The sequence below is a fragment of the Bos mutus genome, chromosome 11, assembly GCF_027580195.1.
Source record: "Bos mutus isolate GX-2022 chromosome 11, NWIPB_WYAK_1.1, whole genome shotgun sequence".
Classification (NCBI taxonomy): domain Eukaryota; kingdom Metazoa; phylum Chordata; class Mammalia; order Artiodactyla; family Bovidae; genus Bos; species Bos mutus.
In genome coordinates, this window is record NC_091627.1 from 90,718,065 (window position 1) to 90,745,510 (window position 27,446).

At 39.5% G+C, this 27,446-nt stretch overlaps 1 protein-coding gene across 12 annotated transcripts in view; it reads right to left on the reverse strand.

The window, feature by feature from the left end:
- The window catches only part of LTBP1 (latent transforming growth factor beta binding protein 1), a 456,910-nt gene that overhangs the window by 136,885 nt on the left and 292,579 nt on the right, over nucleotides 1-27,446 (reverse strand). For 5 of the 12 annotated variants that reach the window (XM_070379745.1, XM_070379747.1, XM_070379743.1 and 2 more), the window contains 5 exons: nucleotides 19,143-19,310; nucleotides 16,209-16,436; nucleotides 14,025-14,047; nucleotides 8,606-8,705; nucleotides 7,713-7,811 (listed from right to left, as the gene is read on the reverse strand). In XM_070379745.1, the coding sequence (XP_070235846.1) occupies nucleotides 7,713-7,811; nucleotides 8,606-8,705; nucleotides 14,025-14,047; nucleotides 16,209-16,436; nucleotides 19,143-19,310 (618 nt within the window). The remainder of the gene's footprint in view (nucleotides 1-7,712; nucleotides 7,812-8,605; nucleotides 8,706-14,024; nucleotides 14,048-16,208; nucleotides 16,437-19,142; nucleotides 19,311-27,446) is intronic. The other 7 variants (XM_070379744.1, XM_070379750.1, XM_070379748.1 and 4 more) reach the window with 3 other exon arrangements.

Sequence of the window (27,446 nt, forward strand, 5' to 3'; positions counted from 1 at the left end):
TTATTCTTAATTTGCCAATTTCAACAGGAGCATATTTTATTTATACTAGTAGAATATAGAATCTTATTCCAAATCTTTTCTGCTCAGTTCCTCCCTTCCTTTCCTCCTGATTCCTGCATGAGACTGGCTTCTTCTATGAAGTCCTTGCTCCACTCACAGACACAGGCCGTGTCAAGGCAAGGGGAGGGGAGTTGCCAACGGGTAAAGGCCATCACAACATGCTTTATTACCAAAATGACCTGAAAACTCAAAGGTGACTTTCTGAGATGAATTACTCCAAGATAGTCTGTTGATTTCAATGATCTTTGTAAGGATGTATAACAGTATAGTAGGGAGTGGGCAGTACAGCTGGTGGTCAGAGCTCAGGCTTGAGACGAGAGTACAGATACCAACCTTGCTGCCCCTTCTTTGCTCTGTAACAGAGCACAAATTACTTAAACAATCCAAGCCTCACTTTTCTCTATGTATAAATGAGAATGACCAGAGCACCAGCTTCAGAGTGTGAGGTTCAAAAGAGATAACCTAAATAATGCATGTAGCTCAATGCCTGGCACAGTATATGTGCTCAGTAAAAATTAGCCATTATTACTGATTACTGTGGTTGCTCCTACTGAAGTTATTTAAGAATACATAACAGGGTCTTTCCTAGTGGCCCAGTAGTTAAGAATCCACGCTGCAATGCAGGGGACATGAGTTCATTCCCTGGTCCAGGAAGACTCCATTCACCACAGGGCAACTAAGCCCACACACCACCACTACTGAGCCTTAGATCTAGAGCCCATGAGCTGCACCTACTGAAGCACATGTTCCCTAAGACCTGAGCTCTGCAACGAGAGAAGCCACTGCCATGAGAAGCCTGAACAGCACAACTAGAGAATAGCCCCTGCGTGACGTAACTAGAGAAAGCCCATGCACAGCAATAAAGATCCAGCACGGTAATAAATAAATAATTTGGGAAAAAATATATAACACAGAAATAGCACATAAATAATACTACTATTATCTCACTGTCATCAGGCAATAAACAACACTTAAAACAGATGACATCATGGATAAGCCCAAATGGCCCAGTGGAGGAAGACCAGGGCTCAAGTGTGACAAGCTAAAACACACCTTTGTTAATGGGGTCTATGGTTTGAATGAAAAGAAAAACAGGCATGCTACTGTCATCAATAACCCACTGTGAATTCTGAAGAAAAATGTGGAAAACAGTGCTTTAACAAAACTTCACTATGGAAATGACCTAAATTGGGTTGAGGTTACTCTCCAAAACCCAAACCACATTCATTTTTCATCAAGTGTTATTCACTGTGCTGTGATTTTAAGACAACTGATGCAAGTTATTTGAAAAGTTGTTAGGCTTTAAAAGGAAGCATATGACTACAGAGCTGCAGTATTTTGCATAAAATCACTTGGATTATGATAAAGGCACACATTTAAAATTATTTATATCTTTAGTGAACCTATTTATGCTAATTCACTATCAGAAAAATAGTTTATAGTCAGTATAATGTCAAGATACAGGAAAAAAAATCCAAAAGACTAAAGTCATAGGTAATTAACATGACTGCTTAAACTTAAATGACTGATAATAACCATATAAAATAATGAATTATGAGACATACACAGTATAGATTATATAATAATCTTCAGCAGGATAGGAAAATGCTTATTTTTTAAGAAAATATAGTCAGGTACATATTATAATATAGGATATGATCTAAATTATTTTATACACAGAGCAGCAGATTGGAAGAAAATAAATCTAAGTGTTACAATTATGGGGATTGGTACTGTCTATATTTTTCTGTATCTTCCAAAATTTCTACACTGAACAAATGTTATTACTTCTATAATAAGAAAAGTCTTTCTTAAAAAATTATCATTTCTATGTGCTGCAAAAATCTGAAGGTAAAAAATGTAATCTTCTCCAGGTTCTACTTCTAGACTCTCAGGTAAGAATTCTCTTCTCTGTTTATAAGAATTCTTTAGTAGAATAGTGTGAGAAGCAGTTCTTTAACCATCTATTCTTAATGTAAGCCAGATGGCTCCTTTTAAAATTAATGGTATTTAGATTTCTTGATTTCCTTTGAAATTATTTTATGTTCTTCTCTGCCATTTGCTTAAATCAGAGAAGACATATTGATCAAATTTGCAAAATTTGACAATAGAAGATGACAATATACTAGGAAGAAGTAGTCAGAATTAATTAAAAGATTGTACATCTGGGGTTTTCAGGAAATGCCTGATGGGTACTCATTGCCCCCACTCCCACACATACCAAATATTTATCTGTTCTTTTTCAGGCACAGCTTTAGAATGGAATGTTTACACGTGTAAGTAAAGTCTTCAAAAATATGTGATGCTTAATTCAGATGGGATACTTTCCTATGCCAATGTGCCAATATTTAGATAATTTCTTCTTAAGTCAACTCTAAGATAGAAGAAATGATTAAGAATTTTAACTCTTTTGTCTTAAGAAATGAACAATAACGGCCTTTCCTTCCAATTTAGTATCTTAAATAGAAGCTATGAGGTTGAAATATTTATGAGGAAAGCTTGAGAATTCTTAGCTGATTACCTCATAGATTATGTATATAAAACTGCAGTTTGAAAACATTGATCCCAAATGGCACTAACGTATGTAAGAAAATGCTACTCCGACACCACTAGAGGGTACCAAGAGATACATCAGTGTGAGGGGATATTTACTAACATATTCTAGATTTCTATAGTTTGTCCCATTTTTTATACACATGATAAATTGTATCAGTTTATCCTCAGAGATCCCGTTTATCTATTTGCTATCCTACCCTTCTAAGTTCAAAAAGAAAAATTAATAACTTCAAAATACTTCCTCTTCCTCTTTACCATTCATCAAAAAATTTACCAGATTATAGTCAACAATACTAAATCTTAACTTTTCTTAACACACAAGAAAGCATGTGACTTGATAGAGGTGTTAGCATATTCTTTTGTAGTAATCATAGTGCAGTACACGAATGTATCAAACCAGCACTGTATACCTTAAACTTATACAATGTTATATGTCAACCATATCTCAAAAAACAACAAAAAAAAACAACAAAATTGATCAACACCATTTTTAAAGTTAAAAAAAATTATTGATACTCCTATAAGTTTCACACCGTCTCTTCCTACACTTCCCTTCTTTGCCTGTTACACTTTCATTCTTGATTATAAGTTACACAGAAAGGCAGTCCTGATGGTATTGTCTTAAAACTGAAAAAATTAAATTTCAGGCTTAGAAAAAAAAGCTTCTGGATTTCTCTGCATTTTGGGGGGGCAAAGACCTTATTGCTTTACATTTTTCTAAGAGGTCACTCACACAGAGCCATGCTAGCCTGTTCCCACAGAAAGATAAGTTCAGGTCAAAATATACATTTCTCCATATGTGCTGATGGCACAGACACAGGCTCTGGGAATATGGTAAAGCCTTGCACAGAAAGCAGTAATGATTGGTATCTGGGGCACTCAGGTTAATGATCATGTCTTCTCTTCTGAAGCATATTTGGCTTCCCAGAAACAAGAGACTGTTCCCACTGGACTCTTGGAAGCGTCCCCCTTCATAATGCCCATCATATTTCCCCTAGGGTGCAGGACTGCCCTTACACACACGGCCCCTGAAACAGCTTCACCTACATCAGGCCAAGGACTTCATTGTATCTTTCCCGGGAGTCCATTTAGAATTTGGAAAAAAGAGTCATGACCAAAAGCCAATGGAAAACCAAATGGTCTATTTGTCCCAGAAAGACGGCCAGAGATAGATTTAAGAGTCTGGTGTCTTTTAGAATTAAATGAAAAAGAAAGCTTTTGGCAAGATATGAAAATGAATATGCTGACCTTTTGCTTTTTTCCTGCTCATGTGATTACTCAAAATAAATAAATAAACAGAGCTGGAAATATTAAAGCATGATGATTTTACATGCAACAAAGTTCATCTTCCATGAGCCTACATAGTTTATTGAGGCTGTCATGACGCTGGTAATATGCTTCAGGGACAAAGGTTTTTATAAAGGGGTCACTGATGAGTTCTGGAAAAGATCTGATGAGCAAAATAGTTTTTACAACGTTTGGGCCATGATGATTACAAAGGTTTACACAAAGCAGTCATGAAAGTCAGAATAATTTCTGGCTGGTCTGCAAGGGCCACGGAGAAAGTTTAGGAAGAGCTGGCAGAGGAAGGTATCAAATGTCAACTCATGGAAAGGTTTACAAAAATGCCCTGGCTTCCTAACTGCCCCACAAAGAGCATAAATTGTCCCACAACAATTGAAGCAGATGTTTCCACTTTGTAAATACTCGCCAGAGAAATAAAGGTTTGATTTTCCAACCTATCCTTGAGCTACTAAGACACTATGCTAAATCAAGAATTTATATGCTGAAATGTATCATTTCTTTGGAAACAGTGTGCCAATAATATTGCAAGCCACCAACTCAGCTGCTCAGAGTGGAAAATATCACCCTTATTCCCTCCAAATATGTGGCTCCCTTTATAATTATTGCAAGTCAAAGTGAGTCTGACGAAATCTACAAAGGCTACTTCCAATTTCGCCATCATAAAGATATCATTGCTGAGCAATGTGAGGCTGATTTTGGTTATTTTAGACGCCTACATATTATTCTATTCCTTTCTTCAATTCATGGAAGAAACTAAGTGACACACATCTACCTCCTTTCGTGTTCCAAGAAAAAAAAAAAAACAACTCTGCCTAAGGTTCCAGAGAGACTTGATCAGATTGCTCCTTCAATCTACATACCTGGCTCTCTTATCAAAATCAATGGGAACACCTATATTTTGATTTCAATTAAATTTGATACAAAACATTCTTCTTGTTCTAGGGTAGATTACAGATCATAGTATAGCTCCAAAACTGCAAATTATTTAAATTCAAAAACTATTTAAAATGTTCTCCCCATGCATTGGTTCAGAAAGATTCTTTTACTATAGGAAGTCAGAGCACCTATAAATGCTGTGTGAAAATGAAATTTCAATGTCACTTGTTTCCTGGAAGGAAATATTTGTGCTTCAAACATGTGATAGCAGATGTTAGCCCTGTATCTCTGCCAAACTCAAATTAAGCTGTCTTCTAACAACTTCATATAGCACAACTACTTTCATTTTTTCAATCAGTTCCACAGTTCCACACTTCACTTACTGAAGCTGAGTAACTGCAGTTTGTTATTCCTCACAGGGCTGCATTTAAATGATCAAACTGCGTGTATCTAGCCAAACCTCTACAAAGCTAAACTGCAAGAAGTCTGTTTGTTAAGTCAGCCGTCGTTAAAAAGGCACAAAACGACAGTGTCTTCACAGTGGAAAATAGAAATAGAGTACTTGAAAGAACTAGCACATCGACAGACTGCAATTTTCTTTTTTAACGCAAATATAAACAATGAGAAGACTTGCTGACCAAACGGTACATTATATGTTTGTATGCCTTGCACAGCAGCCATTCATGTGCTGTGCTTTGTCGCTCAGTCATGTCTGACTCTTTGCGACCCCGTGGACTGCAGTCCGCCAGGCTCCTCTGTCCATGGGCTTTCTCCAGGCAAGAATACTGGAGTGGGTTGCCATGCCCTCCTCCAGGGAATCTTCCCCAACCCAGGGATCAAACCCAGCTCTCTCTCATTGCAGGTGGATTTTTTTTACCATCTGAGCCATCAGAGAAGCCCAGTCTTTCATAAATGGGTTTAATGAAATAAGTAGATACAGCTGTAACTTCAGAACAGAGAAAAACAATTTTAGCTACAGCCATTAAAAACAAACAAAAATCACTAGCATTTCACTCTATCACTAGAAACACAGGGTTTGGCCAGAAAATTCATTTGAGTCAACCCACTACTTAGAAGAGTTAACATTTCTGTATCACTCTGCTCACTATTTACAGTAAAACCAAAGAGCAGCTGCTTTGCATTCACATGGGAAGGCCATGACTCTGGGTGCAGCTGTGCCTTGAGGGTATAGCTGAAGCAGGTGAGAACACACTGCTGGGTCCATGACGTGACTCTGCACTACTTATCTGCACTTCACCTCAGGACAGGGCAGTGGTTTAAAACCACTTTTCTGTCTGCTGTATCAATTCAAGTGTCTAAGAGAAAGTGCATCCACAGTTTTGAGAAAATAGGTCAAAGCTTTGGTTTTAAAACATATAAAAACTGTTATGTACTTAACGGCGTACAACTTGACGTTTTAATATCTATACATTGTGAAATGATCACCACGATCCAACTAATTAATACATCTAACCAAGCATGTTTCTGTTTGAAATGACGCAATGTTATGTTTCTTAAGAGGCAAAACTCTGAGAGAGGCTGCACACTCCTCTATTAGCTTCTCCTGTATACACTGCCAACTGCATCCTGCAATGGTATCATGAACTTATGCTATTATGATGCATCTTAGTGATACTTTGTCTGACTACAAAAATATTTTTCCACATCAGAATATGTGGAATACACAAAAAAATCCAGTGAAACAACATCCAAACCCCTCAGACCCCACTCCCAAAATAACCACTGCTGATCTGGTGTATTTTCTTCTAGCATTTTCTCAATGTATGTCTTTTTTTTTATATAATTGGTTTAATACTTTTTATCCTTCATCTTTACATACTTCGTCTTGTATTTAGCAATATCTTGTGACCATTTTTCTGGTATATTTTTAAAAATTCTTCAAAAATACTGTAGTAATTGGTGGTGGCATAATGTTTCAATGTAGATATAATTATCTATTTCCCTGTAGTTAAATATTTAGGTTTTTCTATTTTTTCTCTATTATACACAGTGCTGTGGTAAGTGCCCATTTATACAAACCATTACATTATTTGTAATGGGGGGACATTATTTCCTTATACTAGTTATCTTAAAGTGGGATTACTGAGTTAAAAGTCTTGAACATTTTTAAAGTTCTTGATACATATTGCCAGTTTGTGCTTTCCAGGAAAGTTGAACTACTTTATATTCCTTTCTGTAATTGTGTGAGAGCCTTGATTTCACTCTAGTAAAAATGAAATATTACATTGATAAGAATAAAGAATTCTCACTTTAATTTGCATTTCTTTGACTACTAGTAAAGTTGAAATTTCCTATTACATACCTGTTTCTTGATATGTTACCTATGAATTATCTGATATTAATTTCATTTTTCTATTAGTATTTTTATTGCTGACTTATAAGACCTCACTATACATTAAGGATATTAACTTTTAAGCTGTTGGTTATAAATTATAATAAATCTTTATAATTTCTCACTAATGGCTGAAATAACATGTTTATTAAACAGAATTTTGAAAATATATAAAAATATATTGAAGAGCAGAAAGCTTATCCATGATCCTATTAACTGAGGATGGTTAAATACTTCAATGAACTTTTTTTTTCTGTGTTTATAAACATTTAAAAGATAAAATTGGAATAACTGTGTTCTGTATTTCTTAATACCATCCTATAAGCATCTCCTGTGACATTACTTTTAAAACATTAACAGCTGTGTGATATTCTACTGCATATGTGCCATAACTTAAACATATTCCTACTTCAAAAATATTTAGATTATTTCCAAATATTTGCTCTTATGACTAACTCTGCCATGAGCGATCTTATATATGTGATACAATTTTGACTTTACATTTAAAATGTTCACATCCCTGCCTCCTCCACAGACTCTGCAATATCAATACTGTGCCTACCTGTTACTTGAGTAGGTGCAATGACTTGGCTGGCGCTTGATGTTGAAGCTTCAGGAGCTACTTCCACAGGCATAGGAGGTGATGTTTTTTCAATCACTACTATATGAGGAGGGAGAGAATAAAATGAAAATTAAAGCCTGTTATATGCATTGAGATCCCATTTCAAAATGTAAGCAAAATTTAGTCTAACAACATACCACGGTTAATTCTTGGATATTAAGAGCAGCTATAGGTCCCTAAAGGTCATGATATTAACCTATAGCCCTGCTTTCCACATTTAGTGACAATATCTGAGAGCAATTCGAAGTCAAATGATGAACCCTCAATGATGTTCTAATAATATATACTACTCCTGACCACAGAAAATAGTGAAAAAATTTTATCATTATAACACTTATAATACAGTAGTCTCCCTTTATCCATGGAGCATATGTTCTAAGACCCTCAGTGGATGTCTGAAACTGCAGATAGTATCAAATCCTATATATACTGTGCTTTTCCTATACTGGTGGGCAGGAAGCATATAGAACATGGATACTGGACAAAAGGATGATTCACGTCCTGGGCAGGATGGCGCTAGATTTCATCATGCTACTCAGAACAATGCACAATTTAAAACGTATGAATTGTTTACTTCTGGAATTTTCCATTTAATATTTTTGGGCTGTAGCTGACCGCAGAAAGTAAAACCATGGATAAAGAAGGATCGACTGTACCATACTTACACTAACATTATATGAGGATATTAATATACATAAGTGTATTTCACATTTCACTTCACTTAGGAATTCTCATGACTAAAACTTTAAAACAAGAGACACTCAACAATCTTCATCTTACTCTCTTATTCTGGGTACTCTTACAAACAAACTCCACAAATCAACACAGGCTACCTGGAAACTGTGGATGCAGATGAATGGTTGAAATGCCTGGAGAGAGCTGGGGTTGACCAGGCTCAAGTCTGGTTTTCTCTTGATCCAATGAAGGTATTTCCTGGATGGTTGTATTAAAAGGGGGAGGAAAAAAAAAAGAGAACTGAGAGTAGGAATTTTTAGTTTCTACATATTACTATTTTTATTTCATTAATTCTACTCTTAGGCAACAAATATCATAGGATATTACACAACTTGTGCAACTGTGTAAAAAAAATTTTTTAAACGTGCTATTGATGTGCTACTATACCAAGCCCTTGAGTTTTCCTAGCAGTGCTGATCCATGCTCACACCCTCACCCATTTCCCAGAGGCCCAAAGCAAAAGGTCTTTTAGACATTTTAAACAAATGCCTTGGCTCAGAGGCCCATGTTTGGTCTGGAACAAGGCAAAACTAATCCCAGAGAAGAACTAAAATAAGCCGTCACCTCATTCACATGTGGCTTCTGCCCAAATAAAATGACCAGCCACATCCTGCAGATTAAAAATGGATACAGGTGTGTCATAAGAAAGAACACACGAGACACTAAAGTATGGTAAGTCTGCCAATTACTTTCCATCTCCACCTCTCAGAATGCTGGTAGTTGAACAGCAACAGAAAATTAGGGACTTGGAGGAGACCAGGGATTTCCCCACACATCCTTTTGCCCACTCTTATCTCCTGAACCACAGACTCGTACCCAGGACTCAGTTTCCAGTTACAGCTCCTGTCAGGACTCCTGTAGACTGAACCATCAGGCTAGGTAAAGGTCTGTGACCTTGCCCACATCCGTGTGGGGCCAGGGCACTCATGTCACCACTCCTGTAAAAGTATTCATCAGGTTATCCTACACACTCCTTCCCTCACTTTAATCACCATCATCTTCCAGAAAACTCACTCCCCTGGCCTCTCCCTTTTATTCAGTTCAGTTCAAGTCCGACATGTCAGTCATGTCTGACTCTTTGTGACCCCATGAACTGCAGCATGCAAGGCCTCCCTGTCTATCACCAAATTCCAGAGTCTACACAAACTCTTGTCCATTGAGTCGGTGATTCCATCTAACCATCTCATCCTCTGTCGTCCCCTTCTCCTCCCGCCTTCAATCTTTCCCAGCATCAAGGTCTTTTCCAATGAGTCAGCTCTTCGCATCAGGTGGCCAAAGTATTGGAGTTGCAGCTTCAACATCAGTCCTTCCAATGAACACTCAGGACAGATCTCCTTTAGGATAGGATCTCCTTGCAGTCCAAGGGACTCTCAAGAGTCTTCTCCAACACTACAGTTCAAAAGCATCAATTCTTCAGTGCTCAGCTTGCTTTATAGTCCAACTCTCACATCCATACATGACTACTGGAAAAACCATAGCCTTGACTAGATGGACCTTTGTTGGCAAAGTAATGTCTCCGCTTTTTAATATGCTATCTAGGTTGGTCATAACTTTCCTTCCAAGGAGTAAGCATCTTTTAATTTCATGGCTGCAGTCACCATCTGCAGTGATTTTGGAGCCCCCAAAAATAGTCTGACACTGTTTCCACTGTTTCCCCATCTATCTGCCATGAAGTGATGGGACCAGATGCCATGATCCTTGTTTTCTGAATGTTGAGCTTTAAGCCAACTTTTTCACTCTCCTCTTTCACTTTTATCAAGAGGCTCTTTAGTTCTTCTTCACTTTGTGCCATAAGCGTGGGGTCATCTGCATATCTGAGGTTATTGATATTTCTCTCTGCAATCTTGATTCCAGCTTGTGCTTCTTCCAGCCCAGCGTTTCTCATGATGTATGCTGCATATAAACTAAATAAGCACAGTGACAATATCCAGCCTTGACGTACTCCTTTTCCTATTTGGAACCAGTCTGTTTTTTCCATGTCCAGTTCTAACTTTTATTGGGTTGGCCAAAAAGTTCATTCAAATTTTTCTGTAAGATGTTAAAGAAAAACCTTCTCTCCTAGCTTTCTTTACTTATCACCTTTTCTGCTCTTAATAAAATAGATATTCTGCCTGAGTACCTCAAAGGCCCAATTTTGAAGGCATGAGTGCTTACAGGGTAACTCCATTTAGATATTCTACAAATCCCTCAAACCCATCTCTTCCTGAAAACATCCGGGCTCTGATTCCAACTTCTTCATCTCTGTGAATGCCACAGTCATTGATCTGTCCAGGTTTAAAGTCACTTTTCATTCCTCATTCCAAGCCCTGCCTATTTCCACTATTCCTTATATTGGTTCATCTTTTTCCACATTCACAGCCCCCCACTACCTTCATCTGCACTCACTCTCATTCTCAGTTCATAGTCGTCGTCTAATCGGCCTCTCAAGCTTCCTCTTCCCCCATCTCAGTTAATCCCATTGTATTGCTTCTTCTAGAAACACAGAGCATTTACTACTTTCCCCCTCACATTTCCCCCTCTTCTTAAGAATACAGACTGCTGCTGCTGCTGCTGCTGCTGCTAAGTCGCTTCAGTCATGTCCGACTCTGTGTGACCCCATAGACGGCGGCCCATCAGGCTCCCCCGTCCCTGGGATTCTCCAGGCAAGAGCACTGGAGTGGGTTGCCATTTCCTTCTCCAATGCATGAAAGGGAAAAGTGAAAGGGAAGTCGCTTAGTCGTGTCCGACTCTTCGCGACCCCATGGTCTGCAGCCTACCAGGCTCCTCCACCTATTACCCATTGAAAGGTGATGCCAATCAGGCTCAACTACACCCCATCCCCTGCAGCCCAAGGTCAATGCTACCAAGGAGTGGACCATAACCAGGTGTCAATCAACTCCTGCAGCTTACAGACAGGATCCCAGACTTGTCCCCTCCCTCCCCAACTACCCAGGAGCATGGGGCGGTGGACTTCCTACTTCCTGATCCATGCCACTTCTCCACTTGACAAGTGGGTCCAGCTGAGGAGGCCAGTATTTCCCCACTGATTACAACTGCAGTTTGGTATTCCAAGCCTTCTGAAGCACCTCCCAAGTTCTCCGAGCCTTTCCTGCTCCCCTCAATGACCTCGTGCTGTCCCCACCCTCGACTTCACCTTTGTGCACATGATTTCCCATCAGTGGATCACCCTGCTTTCTCTTCATTGATCTTTAAGAACATGAGATCTCCACAGAAAGTCAAGACCACGAAGTCCACGGCTGCATTTTCCCCACTGCCTCCTCTCCGAACATACACAAGAAAATTTTCGGGCCCTCTTTCCGAGTCTTTATGAAAGTTTCACAAACTCAACCATAAACAGAGGAGAAGAAAATCAGATAAGATGAGGTTGTCAGGGAGCTGGCTGGACCACTCATGTGCTAAAGGAGTCCTCCCACTTACAAACCAGAACTAAATTCAAAATCAACAAAATTGCAAACTACCGTACGTCATTGATCTTTAGAGATGCTCTCCAAGAGCGGCAAATTATCCGTGTAAAATATGCAAATCTCTTGTACTTCTTTTGGGGGTCAGTATAAAAACATTTTTCCTTACTGGATGCTATCACTCTAAAATCATTCCTTTTTTCCTGGATTCTGTCAGCACTTTTAATGTTTGTGTTATTCTATCCCCATACTTATAAACTAAAGATTTTTAAAACTATTTATAATATTTTACAGAGGTCTATGTCCCCATCTAAAGCCTAATACTGCATTCTTACGAGAGAATGAACACTACACAAATGTACAAACATACAATAATTACCTAATTTTCATGTTACCAATAAATCTTCAGACAAGGAACAATATTATATAAACAGGACAGAGCTTCAGCAAATGCCAATATTTTCTACTAACAAATCTCACAATTCAGTGTCCCATTTCATGGCCCCCCAAAATGAAAGATTAAAATTTCTCTAAAATTTTAAGGAAGCAATATCCCAGTACTTGATTATCAATTTCAAGGGTAAGTTCTGCTCATACTCCAGTTTAAGTCAAACATGCATATCAAATTTTAGTTGAAGTGAGAAGTACATCACTCAGTATATATATGAATTCTGGAATAACACAATTACATAAACATGTCAGAACCTTTCTTTCCATAGATGTTCCAGGCCATAAACTAACTCTCTGAATTTCACTTAAGTCCCTGATTCCCATGAGGCCCATCATTTTCTTTTTTTTTTTTTTTAGAGCATTAATTTTTTAATATTTATAATTCATCTTTTATAAATTACAAAAGTAAACTATTTTAAAAACTTCAAGTTATATGAAAGCTATAAAGCAAAATACTGAATTTCCTTCTCCTCCGACAGGGGTAACTATCTTTAGTGTTTTTTTGTTTTTTTTTTAATAGTAGCCTTTCTTTTTTTTTTTAATTTTATTTTATTTTTAAACTTTACAATATTGTATTGGTTTTGCCAAATATCAAAATGAATCCACCACAGGTATACATGTGTTCCCCATCCTGAACCCTCCTCCCTCCTCCCTCCCCATACCCTCTCTCTGGGTCGTCCCAGTGCACCAGCCCCAAGCATCCAGTATCGTGCATCGAACCTGGACTGGCGACTCATTCCATATATGATACTATACGTATTTCAATGCCATTCTCCCAAATCTCCCCACCCTCTCCCTCTCCCACAGAGTCCAAAAGACTGTTCTATACATCAGTGTCTCTTTTGCTGTCTTGTACACCGGGTTATTGTTACCATCTTTCTAAATTCCATATATATGCGTTAGTATACTGTATTGGTGTTTTTCTTTCTGGCTTACTTCACTCTGTATCATAGGCTCCAGTTTCATCCACCTCGTTAGAACTGGTTCAAATGTATTCTTTTTAATGGCTGAGTAATACTCCATTGTGTATATGTACCACCGCTTTCTTATCCATTCATCTGCTGATGGACATCTAGGTTGCTTCCATGTCCTGGCTATTATAAACAGTGCTGCAATGAACATTGGGGTACACGTGTCTCTTTCAATTCCGGTTTCCTCAGTGTATATGCCCCACAGTGGGATTGCTGGATCATAAGGCAGTTCTATTTCCAGTTTTTTAAGGAATTTCCACACTGTTCTCCATAGTGGCTGTACTAGTTTGCGTTCTCACCAACAGTGTAAGAGGGTTCCCTTTTCTCCACACCCTCTCCAGCATTTATTGCTTATAGACTTTTGGATCGCAGCCATTCTGACTGGCGTGAAATGGTACCTCATAGTCCATCAGGCCCATCATTTTCATCTCCCCAGATTTAAGTTCCATGAGAACAAGCAGATTCATCTGATTTGGTTTCTACTATTTCCCTAATATTCAGCATAGCGCCAGTCATATAGCAGGCACTCAATAAATGTTTATTGAATGAATGGCTGTTATTCAATATATTTCCTTAAGTGAAATGATGTATAATAGACATGTTACTATATTTAAGTCTTAAAAAATCACACATAATCTAGAAGAGAATCATTATGAAGGTAACAAAAGAAGACTTGCAAACAATGAATAAATTACCTTCTCAGGAGGTACAGTTGCCACTAAAACCAAAAAAGAAAGAAGAACATTAGTACAACTCAAGACAGTTTACTACATAATAGTTCAATTTTTAAAAAGCAACAAAAAAATAAAAATAAAAAAATAAAAAGCAACAAAAGTTCAGTCTCCAAAAGGATTAAGAATCAAACTAAATCAAATGCAGAATTATAGTCAACTACCATTTTGGAGCATTTTACACATGACTGACAGGGGAAAACTGTATGTCATTCCTCAATTGCAGGAGATCAGCAGTAGATGGGATGCAGTTCTTTCCAACTCACTAACTATTAAAGTCATAGGAGGCAACACTTCCTGATTCATTGTCTCATGCCTACTCACAATTTTGTAGCACTTTCCATGCCTTAGAAAAGGAACATTTTCATTACAGTTATCCTTAATACAATAAACAATGTTTGAAATGCTTTCTGATATCAATGTTAAAAAAAAAAAATAAATGCCCCTGTTTCAGTAAGAGACCTAAGAAAGGGTGCTGCATTCTTGGTGCACACTGATCTTTAATGAAGCCCTGTGAGCATTTTCAGAAAGATATTCTAACAAGATTACAAAAAAAAAAATCACAAGCCAGCAAGATTCAATGAGCAATTAGCATCACTATGTTGAACAAATCACAGATTACACAATCACCAACATTATTATAGGGTGGTGGTGGTAGTGATTATGCCTTTCCATTTGAAACACTTCAAAAATCAGTTGTAGAATTAGTCCTCAAAACTTAGATCAATAATCACAGGGATTCTGCTCATGCATCAACATCTCCATAAACATTAGTATAAGATATGGTAGATGCATTACTCCTAAACGCAATCAGGGTACCAGATTGCTACCACTGCTGCAACATTCTTGTGGTTAGAAAAAGTCAATAAACTTTCTAGCCTGTCTAACCCACCACCAAGAAACTCTTGAGGCAGAATCTGGACCACAGCCCATTTTCTGCTGCTTATGAAGAGGAGGAGGAATTGCAAACACCTGGCCAACCGTCCAGGAACCAAGTGGCCAGCACTGTCGATCTTAGATGAGGTCCTGCCTCATCTGCCTAACCAAGGAGAAGTGCAGCAAGTCCAAGAGCGGACTTAACTGGGCTACAGCACATGAAGGTTCAGAGCCCTGAAGAGAGACCTCTCTTCCTTGCCATGCTCCCAATGCCTCATCTAGCTTGAGCCCCTTCTCTCCTCACAAAATCCATAAATGCACACCCTGAACTCCCATCCAAGATCCAAGTGTGAAAGACCAACAGAAGCTTTATGAAAGCCAATACCTATCCCACACAAAGTTATGATTTTTGTTCATCCTATCTGGGGTGAGCACTTCTGTGGTGAAAAAGATATTCAAAGTATTGGACATGCTGGCTTCTATGAAGAGACAAAGATAGATAATCCTTCTTTCTGAAACAGAACAAATTGTCTCTAGTCTCCTTCTGGAGAAGAAGGCCTTAACCACCTCCTGGGAAAAATGTGTTCCTTGGTTTTATCACATGCTCTTCGTATGACATTTGCAGGTCAGTTGCTCTATGTCTCCAGTTCTCAAAATGCAAATCAAAGGACTTCACTAGGTGAACTCTCTCCAAAATCCCTTTCAAGGACCCTATCTTCCTTCATTTTGCTGCCCATTATCCCTGACTGCCTGTGAAACTATTTCATGGAAGCTGAGTTGATGCTTCAAGCCTGTGGATTCCACTTTTTAAAGTAAACACATATTTATTAAACAGCTCTCTAGATACAGAAGCAAATTCTGGCTATTCCCTGAAAAATCTAAACCACTATCCAGGAGTAAATAGCAAGAAAAAGTAGCCCCCAAACATAAGACAATGTCATTAGATTATCATGGAATGCTGTCACAATTGTTCTGGAGCAGTGGTTCTCAATCAGGGGTAATTCTTCCCCCAGGGGACATTTAGTGATATCTGGACATCTTTTTGGTTGTAACAATCAGGAGGGGGAGGGTGCTACTGGCACTAGAGGTTAGAGGTTAGGGATGTTGCTAAACACCCTATAATGCACAGAGCAGCCCCTCATATCAGAGAATTATCCACCCCAAACTGTCAATAGTGCCGAGGCTGAAAGCCCCTGTTGTAGAAGTTACATACAGGGAAACCAAAGACACACAAGACAGAAGGCTAGCTCCATGATCCGTTTCCACTCTCACCTTCTGGCTCCACCGCTCCTGGCCCCTGTTCCCGGGAGAAGGTCAGGGCCTCCACTGGTTCTTCCTTGGCTGGGAGAGGTGGAGGATGAGTACTTTTAGCAACAGGTTGAGTGTTCTTTGGCTTGACAAATACAGGTCCTTTACCTACATGGTGATGGATTGGCCTGCGTCTATGAACGCCAGAAACCGTATAACCCATTCCACCAGGACAGATTTCCTTAAAAGCAGCTAGATTTGGGATGGGAAAATATTCCTTTTAAAAATCTAAAAGTGCAAACTTATACAGAGGAAAACAGCATGATGAATATTGCTTAATAAACCATCACTAATTTATAGTTACATTTAAAAACTTAAAGAACAGATGCAAAATGCTCGAATTTCTCTCAAACTTGCATATTTACAGGAAAAAACTCAATTCTTCTAGTAAACATTTCCCCATCTGTTAATTCCTTATCTTACACAATCAGAATCTTATATAGAGAGAGCATATATTTTATATATCAAATTATATATATCAGAAACAAATTAAGAGATAGTATACATATATTTTATATTTCATATTCTTTATCACACTATGTATTACACATAAAATATATGTAATACATGAGATTTTTAGGTACAGAACATACCATATAGATTATATATATATATCGGAGGAGGGTATAACATCAGTAGAAATCAGACTTTTCACTCTTGCTTTGGTCTAATTTCATTAACTATTAACCAGGAACTTAGTAACGTCTAAATTAAATGACTAGCAAGAAGGTTAAAAAAGAAAAAGCAGTCACTATTGAGGGAAATGAGGTACTGAAATCATCCTAATTTGATTCCCATTGAAGAAACCAAAGATGAAGAAACCAGGGTGGGGAGTATCAGCTGATATGCAGAGGTTGGTTAAGAAGGATTGAAAAGGGCAAGTGGTTTTGAAGAAATACTCTCAGGATGGTGAAAATGAAGCCAAAGACACATGCTAAAGAGATGACAGGTAGAAATGAAGGGAAATGGACACACCAAGTTAGAACGTAGTTATTTTCAAGGGGAGGAGTGACAAGTGAGCAAAAGCCAGACCACAACCAACTGGTTGAATTATCGTGAGGACAAGGAGATATTCTGTATCCTGTAACTGCTATTCCTGCCAGGAAAGTGGTTTTGTACACTTAACAAATATCAGCTGGGCACATGTGATTTCCTAACCTTCATTGCATAATCACCAGGAATAAGTCAAGGGGGAAGACAAGGGAGGCAAGGCCATGTGTGGCCTGAGGAGGAAAAGTCCACCTAATCTCTTTGGTGTTGGTATTGGAGGCAAGTTACCAAACGCAGACAGCAAAGGGCTTACAGTCAACTCCTTCATTTCTACCTTTAAAACTGAAAGTAAAATAAGTCACTTCCACTGAACAAGAGATCTCCTATGAATGTTCTGGACCTAAAATTAGTTCTCAGTAAAAATAGAACTCTAAAATACTCCTTAAAGCATGCTAAAATACTGTTTTTCTAAGGATCACACATTAAATGGTAGAACCTCATTTTTACGTTCAACTATGAAATACAATTTTCATGTGAAAGAACAGAAGTTTCTAAAAAAGTTTTTCTATCAAATACTTTAGGTACATGAAATAACCAAACATTACTTTCATGAAAATCATCTTATAATCAAAAATTGGTTAAGTGTCCAAGTTTTATCTTTAATATTATTTTCAAACTTAGTGACTCTACTTTATGCGAAAATCTTCCTGTGTTACATTCACTTTCTTGATTTATGCTTCATGTAAGGGCTATAAAAGCTATCAAAATGGAACTTAAAGAGAAATGGGTCTGTGAATTATCAAGATCATCAATTTCACTGATGATTACTTTTTAATACTGAGCAGATCAGACTCCTCAGGAGGCTACTAGGGCCTTCTGGAGATGTCTCAAGTCATACAGTATACCAAAACATCATCAACATTATACTATCTCTGCCTCACCAGTTCTTTATGATCCTAGGCAACAACCAAAGTGGCTTGTGATCATTACATTTATATTTAAAACTTGTCTGAAACAGTGCAAGTTATAGGTGTAAGACATTAAATGTCTCTCTGAGAGTGAACGCACTTCCATAGATGGGAACCACCTTATCAAATAAGAAACCAGGTAGACGTCTTATGCCCACCCCATGTCAGCGAAATAGGTACACCACTCTTTATATATATATTTTTATATATATATATATATATAATATTATGCCCAGTATTTGCAGGTATGTTTCTTTCTCTTCCATTAAACTCTACTTGACCCTGCTTGAGAAGTTGGTGATGCCTTGGGATACGTACGGCACTTAGATAAATTTATGCTTTCAGAGCATTAGGCAATTATATACTCAGCTGAAGGATAAAGAATCATCACTTCTTATATTCAGTTCCCATCCAGAAGTTTATAGGAGGACCTGCCCTTGAGTTATGAATTTTCATAGCATAAATTCAATTGTGAATACAATTTTCTCCATTTCCACCTGGAGAAATCAAGCATGATGTTCTTAATAGAACCTGACAGGCACCCATTCAATACATGAGTTAAAAGAGTTAACCTACAGCAGGTCTAGTGACCATGCAGGCAGTGAACAGCCACTGATCAGAAAAGTGCAAGCCCCACACGGCCTTCCGGGGTCTCCACACTTTTAAACAGCAGAAACTAGGGACAGCAACCAGGAATAAAAAGCAATGGCTTTTCTTCACATCCAAAAGGAAGTCTAATGTTACACACAAATGGGAAAAGCTCTTTGCATGTAATTTTTTCCACTGATTCAACCTCGTACATTCATGGTCTGTTCAAAAGGATAAAAACACATTGTATTACTAATAACTGATTTAAAGTCAGAAACCACAAAGAACCCATGCTGTCCAAATCATCCTGTGTGGCCGGGAGTGAACGAGCACATGCCGGGGCGCGTCTTACCTGTGCCTGGAAGGGGGCATTTCTCACAGTGCGGGCCCCAGGCCTTGCCCACACTACAACAGCAGAGCTGCCTGGTGAGGTGGACAGACAGAGGGTGCATACACTGCCTTCCGGAACTGACCAGTCGGTAACACGGCCCTTTCTCTTCCGAGATCACAGGGGTGTCCGCTGAAGCAGAGAGACAAGGCCTGATGTCACCCAAGAAATGACAAAAACCAGTTCGACATTTCACATAAATACTAAAAGGAACCTTAAAGTTTGTATTAGAAGCCATACTTCAGGATAAATCCATCTAGATGTAGGGCATCACCCTACCTGATTTAGGGTCAGCTGACCTATTGAGCCTTAGGAGTCAGGATATCAAACATCCCTGTTGTTGCCTGGCCCCTTCTTCCATTTTAGCTAGTGTTAAAAATCAGTTATATGATCCTTTAATTAGAACTTAAAATTTAAAAATATCAGTTATGTGTGCATGAATGAAAATAAATCATCGCAACCAAAATAAACCTGCCTAAATAAACCTAATTGTCAAAATCATGATTTCATTTGCTGTGTTGTAATTAGCCATAATAGAGGTTATTTTGGGCTTCCCTGGTAGCTCAGCTGGTAAAGAATCTCCTGTAGTGCAGGAGACCTGGGTTCAATCCCTGGGTTGGGAATATCCCCTGGAGAAGGGAATGGCTACCCATTCCAGTATTTTGGCCTGCGGAATTCCAAGAACTGTATAGCCCATGGGGTTGCAAAGAGTCAGACACGACTGAGCGACTTTTACACACACACACAGGTTATTTTAGGATAGCATCTATTGAATAGCCAAGTACCATGGAAAATCAGGATTTGAACATAATTGATACAAGTCAACTGTTACTCTTCTCACTTGGAGGACAGTGAAAGCCTGCAGGGCCTCATCCAGTCTCATCCTAGACCAGCGACCAGCAATCGGAGGCTGAGAGCAGCTTCTGACTGGCCCTGCCACACAAGGCCCCCTGTCCAGCCAGAAAGCACACCAGAAAAGGAACAAATAACATCCTCACACCTCAGAAAATATCTTAAAAAGCACATCAGCCCATACCCATCCAACATCTAAGTCCTAATTCGGATTCTTCTATAAATGTAGATGAGACTTCATTAAACTAACAGCTACTGGGCAAATGAGGTGAATATGAGAGAGAAAGACACATCTCTGTCTTCACAAAGATCACTTTCTAAAGTAAATGTGCATGGAGAATGTTTTTACAGGGCCAATTCCAGTCCAAGTCAACACTGCTGTATGCACCAAGCTTGACGGTCACCTCTCAGCTCTTTCTTCTACATCAAGACGAGCTCTTCTCTATAGCACCATTGTCCAAATGAGGTTTTTCCAATTTGCCTTTCCCTTACCCAATTGCTCTAGCACTTGGAGCTTCCAAATCAACTTCCCTTTCCCCTCAAAGCTGTATATTCATTCTCACAAAAGGACTGACATCTCTGCTACAAGAAACAACCTCACTCCATGAAGGTACTACAGGACAGTGAAGAGAGCAAGGGTTTTTAGAGCCAGATAGACCTGGGTTCGCATAGTAGGCCTACCACTTACCAGCAGCATAACCCAGGAAAGTGACTTTGACTGACTGCAATGGTTTGTGAGTGCCAAACTGACTGGGCCATGGTAACCCAGATATCTGGTCAAAGACAGGTCTCAATGTTGATGTGAAAGTATTCTGCATATGAGATTAACATTTAAGTCAATAGATTTTGAGTCAAGCAGATGACTCTAGAATGTGTGTTGTCCTTATCCAAGCAGTTGAAGTCCTTAGGAGAAAAGACTGATCTCCTCAGAGTTAGAAGACATTTTGCCAGCAGATGACCTTCAAACTCTGGCTGCAACATTAACCCTTCCCTGGGACTTCCCTTCCCTGCCAGCCTAAACTGAAGATTTGGGGCTTGCCAACTTACTCCTTGGATGGAAAGTTATGACCAACCTAGACAGCATATTAAAAAGCAGAGACATTACTTTGCCAACAAAGGTCCATCTAGTCAAGGCTATGGTTTTTCCAGTAGTCATGTATGGATGTGAGAGTTGGACTATAAAGAAAGCTGAGTGCTGAAGAATTGATGCTTTTGAACTGTAGTGTGGGAGAAGACTCTTGAGAGTCCCTTGGACTGCAAGGAGATCCAACCAGTCTATCCTAAAGGACATCAGTCCTGGGTGTTCATTGGAAGGACTGATGTTGAAGCTGAAACTCCAATACTTTGGCCACCTAATGTGAAGAGCTGACTCATTTGAAAAGACCCTGATGCTGGGAAAGATTGAGGGCAGGAAGAGAAGGGGACGACAGAGGATGAGATGGTTGGATGGCATCACCAACTCAACGGACATGAGTTTGAGTAAACTCTGTGAGTTGGTGATGGACAGGGAGGCCTGGTGTGCTGCAGTCCATGGGGTCGCAAAGAGTTGGACACGACTGAGCGACTGAACTGACTGAACTTCCACAATCATGTGAGCCAATTCCTTCAAAATCCCTTCCCATCCACCCACCCTGCTGGCTCCATACCTCTGGAGAGAATGTTAATACAGCAGCTAAGCTTCAACAACTCCCTGACTTATAAGTGACAAGTTCAATGTATAGACTAGATTTATCATATGCTAAACATTTGGTTCAGGGTAGACACAAAACACATGTCAGCCTCCCTTATTAATAAAACCAGTTATCTCCATCCTCTCAAGGGCATTTGAACACATCTTGATCACTATTAGTTGCAGAATTTCAACAAGCGAAAAATATTCGGAAAAAAAGATATGAGTGAATTGGAAGATTGGAGCAGTGAACTGAGGGGAGCAGAGGAGACCTTCCTAAGGCTTCAAAACTTAGCTCCTCTAGTAAAGCCAAGTTTGCCCCAAACTACTCAAAATGCGGTAAAAGGGAGAAGTTTGAGTTTTTTCTCTCCCTTTTACTACTCACTTTCTGGAGTCTGTGCCAGTCAGCTGTGAAAAATCAAAGGTCACAGAAGTAAAACAAAATGTAAGAGAATAGTTATTACCCCCAAAAGGATAGTAAATTTCTGAAATGATTGACCATCACTTATACAGTACATATATGTGTATGTGTGTGTCTGTCTGTTTCTATAAGTAGGTTGTATAATCTTAAGAACATATACATAGTTCTAATATAGTCAGCTCACCAAGGATTTTGCTCCAAAATTTCTCCTCCAAAGTGTTTGGAATTCACAACACATATTTCCATAGAAACAGTGTTGGGTCAACACACAAGAGCCTATTTTACACACGTGCTGTGTGCTTAGTCACCGTCACGTCTGACTTTTTGCAACCACATGGACTACATAGCCTGCCAGGCTCCTCTGTCCATGGGATTCTCCAGGCAAGAATACCGGAGTGGGTAGCCCTTCCCTTTTCCAGGGGATCTTCCCGACCCAGGGATTGAACCCCAGGTCTCCTGCATTGCAGCTGGACTTTTTTTTTTTTTTTTTTTTTACCATCTGAGCCAACAGAAAAGCCCATTTCACACGTGGCAGGGCTTAATGCTAACACTAATAGCATTAAGTTCTAGATCCCAAGAACAAGGGCCATTTAAAGCAGGGCAGAGTTTCCCCAAACCCTGGACACTGGCAAATGGGGACACTGGCCCCTTGCACTGACTTATCCACGTTCAGCCCCTTGTGTCCACTCACCTGCTATCCAGGGTGGGACACTATCTCAGGTACCACCCCGTTATGCTCGCCCTGGTCTCCTAGCCAAGGCCTCTACTCTGAAGTAGCACATTGGACCTGCTGCCCAAACTCCCAATCAGCAATTCAGTTTTCAAGGGATTAGTATGTATACTAGTGTGTGAGTGAATGGTAAGAGACTGCTGGTTCATTCAAGCGAATCTCTAGTTGAGACTCCCAGGCACGGCATTCACAAGTAAGTAAACTTTTAGGCATTTTACCATATGGAGAATAGCTAATTCCTAAGTATCTTCCCCTGAAAGGTCTCTTTTATAGGCTTTTGTTCTTCCCTCATTTCCTAATATCAAGATTTTTCCCTAAGTGCTGGGGTACTGGTGTTCTTTTTCCATGACAGCTTCCAAAGCACTTCAAGTTAGGGGGCAGTCTTTAAGGGAATAAGAATCATCAGCTTACAAAGTCATCAAAACTCAACTGTTGTACTTATTTTTATTTTTTTATTTTTAATTTTATTTTATTTTTAAACTTTACATAATTGTATTAGTTTTGCCAAATATCAAAATGAATCCACCACAGGTATACATGTGTTCCCCATCCTGAACCCTCCTCCCTCCTCCCTCCCTATACCATCCCTCTGGGTCGTCCCAGTGCACTAGCCCCAAGCGTCCAGTATCGTGCATCGAACCTGGACTGGCATCTCGTTTCATACATGATATTTTACATGTTTCAATGCTAAGATTTTTTTTTTAACTAATCATTTTGGGGTGTTCAAAGTGTACTTCATTTTTTATTAAAAATTCTATTTACACTTAAAACTCAATAGTTGGTGTGTCGGAACATCAGACCATGTTGCTACCAAACATTTTGCTTCATCCCAAGTACACATAAGCTACTAACTAATAAAAAATCTGCTCCTTTGAAGATGGAAGAAAACCCAGGAGGAAGCCAATGAAAAGCTTTGGGTTACATACCTAAATTTTACTGATGTTCCTATGATTCAAATTTTCAAAAGTATTAATGTATGCCTCCCTCAGATTTCTAATAGGATGTGATATTTAAAGCAGCCTCTATTGTAATACCTAAGTCATCTGTTATTCTTTTATCATTTTAAATGACTTAGTGGCCATTTCACTTATTTCATTAAACATTTCTATAAACTCAGGAACAATATGCTACCTAGAATGATGCAACATTGGTGTTTCTATTGTTTGAGTACTATCTTTAATCATAGATGGGAAGCCTGGTTGTAAAGGATAATTCAGTGATGTTAGTATACTACATTTATTATTTAAAATATGATAAACAGGATTAAACATTCTACTGCATTGTAAGGATTTACACTATACTAAAAAAAAAAGAAAATGAGTATTGCCCAAAGATTGCTAAAGGATTGGTGGAAATGGGAATGGGATAGAATACTGAGGAGGAATTACAAAGCATGCTGATGGGTTCATATTTGTCAGTCAGTCAGTCAGTTCGGAGAAGGCATTAGCACCCCATTCCAGTACTCTTGCCTGGAAAATCCCATGGACGGAAGAGCTTGGTGGGCTGCAGTCCAAGGGGTCGCTAAGAGTCGGACACAACTGAGCAACTTCACTTTCACTTTTCACTTTCATGCATTGGAGAAGGAAATGGCAACCCACTCCAGTGTTCTTGCCTGGAGGATCCCAGGGACGGGGGAGCCTGTTGCTCAGCCATCTATGGGGTCGCACAGAGTCGGACACGACTGAAGCGACTTAGCAGCAGCAGCAGTCAGTTCAGTCGCTCAGTCGTGTCCCACTCTTTGGGACCCCATGGACTGCAACACGCCAGGCCTCTCTGTCCATCACCATCTCCTGGAGTAAACTCAAACTCACATCTATTGAGTCAGTGACACCATTCAACCATCTCATCTTCTGTCATCCCCTTCTCATTTCATCTTCAATCTTTCCCAGCATCAGGGTTTTCAAATAAGTCAGTTCTTCGCATCAGGTGGCCAAAGTACTGGAGTTTCAGCTTCAGCATCAGTCCTTCCAATGAATATTCTGGACTGATTTCCTTTAGGATGGACTGGCTGGATCTCTTTGCAATCCAAGGGACACTCAAGAGTCTTCTCCAACGCCACAATTCAAAAGCATCAATTCTTCAGCACTCATCTTTCTTTATAGTCCAACTCTCACACCCATACATGACCACTGGAAAAACCATAGCCTTGACTAGACAGATCTTTGTTGGCAAAGTAATGTCTCTGCTGTTTAATATGCTGTCTAGGTTGGTCGTAAATTTTCTTCCAAGGAGTAAACATCTTTTTATTTCATGGCTGTAGTCGCCATCTGCAGTGATTGGAGCCAAAAAAAATAAAGTCTGTCACTGTTTCTCCCTCTATTTGCCATGAAGTGATGGGACCAGATGCCATGATCTTAGTTTTCTGAATGTTGAGCTTTAAGTCAACTTTTTCACTCTCCTCTTTCACTTTCATCAAGAGGCTTTTTAGTTCCTCTTCACTTTCTGCCATAAAGGTGGTGTCATCTGCATATCTGAGGTTATTGATATTTCTCCCGGCAATCTTGATTCCAGCTTGTGCTTCTTCTAGCCCAGCGTTTCTCATGATGTACTCTGCATATAAGTTATATAAGCAGGGTGACAATATACAGCCTTGACGTACTCCTCTTCCTATTTGGAACCAGTCTGTTGTTCCACGTCCAGTTCTAACTATTGCTTCCTGACCTGCATATAGGTTTCTCAAGAGGCAGGTCAGGTGGTCTGGTATTCCCATCTCTTTCAGAATTTTCCACAGTTTATTGTGATCCACACAGTCAAAGGCTTTGGCATAGTCAGTAAAGCTGAAATAGATGTTTTTCTGGAACTCTCTTGCTTTTTTTTTTTGGTTAGTATTCTGTGATTGTGGTTTTCAGTTGTCTGCCCTCTGATGGAAAAGGATAAGAGGCTTATGAAAGCTTCCTGATGGATAGACTGACTGAGGGGGATACTGGGTCTTGTTCTGATGGGCGGGGCCATGGTCAGTAAATCCTTAATTCAATTTCTGTTGATGGGTGGAGCTGTGTTCCCTGCCTGCTATTTACTTAGGGCCAAACTATGGCTGAGGTAATGAAGATAATGGTGACCTCCCTCAAGATCCCATGCATGTACTGTTACAGTCCATGCCCCCAACCCTGCACCAGGCCACCACTGACCCATGCCTTCACCAGAGACTCCCAGACACCCACAGACAAGTCTCCTGTGGGGTCACTGTTCCTTTCTCCTGGGTCCTGGTGCACAAGGTTCTGTTGCGCCCTCCAAGAGTCTATTTCCCAGTCCTATGTAAGTTCTGGCAGCTCTATGGTAGGGTTAATGGCGACCTCCTCCAAGAGGACTTATGCCATACCCACACGCAAAGCCCGTCCCTGCAGCAGACTGCTGCCAACCCATACTTCCGCAGGAAACACTCAAACACAGTTCATATGTATAGGAAATCTTAAGTATGGGTTTTGCAGATTCTATTTGTTTGCAGGGCATGTTGCTAAGACTAGGGTACACAGATTCAGGTACTCTGTATAGAGGGAAAAGCATTTCAGAAGCATAAATCCTACCGGAAATGCCACGGTCAGTCATTCAAGGAAACAAATCTTTTGCTCTTGGCAACAAACATGGGAAAAATCTTCCAAAGTAATAACCGTACAGCTCTAAACCCAAGTGTAGTATTGAATCATCACCATATATTCAATGCTGATGGTGATTCCATTACAAACCACAGTAAGAAGATATGACACTATGGTTCTCACAGCTAAGCTCCCCAATTATACATTAAACACCTTATGAGTTAATTATAGGGTTGTACAACCAACTCTGTAACACTCTCAAAGGCATGCTGCTCTTATCAATTCAAACATTATTAAACAGACATAAATTACTCTGGGACTTTGAAGAAGCTGAAAACTACAACAGACTTGAGAAGATAGCTAGTCTCTCCTAGTAGTTTATTTCTACTCCTCCCCGACCCCAAACACCTCCAATATCCTTACTCACTTCTTGGAGGAAATTCCACATTAGAGTTTCATGTCTTTAAAGCTTAGAGTCCCAGTGGAATGAGCACTGGGATGCAGGTGTGGGAATCAGGTAACACTGTTAGGAGGAGTCCAACAGATGACTTTACTAAGGAAGTAAGAGCCACTGGGTAAGAGCCTTTTCAGGAAATGGGCTATTAAAAATCAATTCTGGGAGAATCAAATTTTTAAAAATGACCCTGAGGCCACTGCAGAGTCAGACTAGCTATTATACAGTGAGACTAAATAGTGGCTCCACTTAAATATATGACTCACTCCTATCAATTTAGACTAGTGTCCTCTTCCTGATTAAAGGCTCAGCTAGTGGTGTGAGACAGAGTTTCAAATTTGGGCTCTACCACTTACTTAAAGGCTGTGTTACTTTTGGAAAGATCCTTACCCTCTCTGTGCCTCAATCTCTTCATTTCCCAAATAGGAAGAACAACAATACAAGCCTCACAGAGATCCTGCAACTATAATATTTGGTAATCCATACAAAGTACTCATCACAGTGCCTGGCACTTAGTAAGTACACAGTAAAGATTACTACACTAGTGTCACAGTTTGAGTTGTTACTGCTTTTATCTGGGAGCAAACACTTGGCACAGATCTGTTTGTG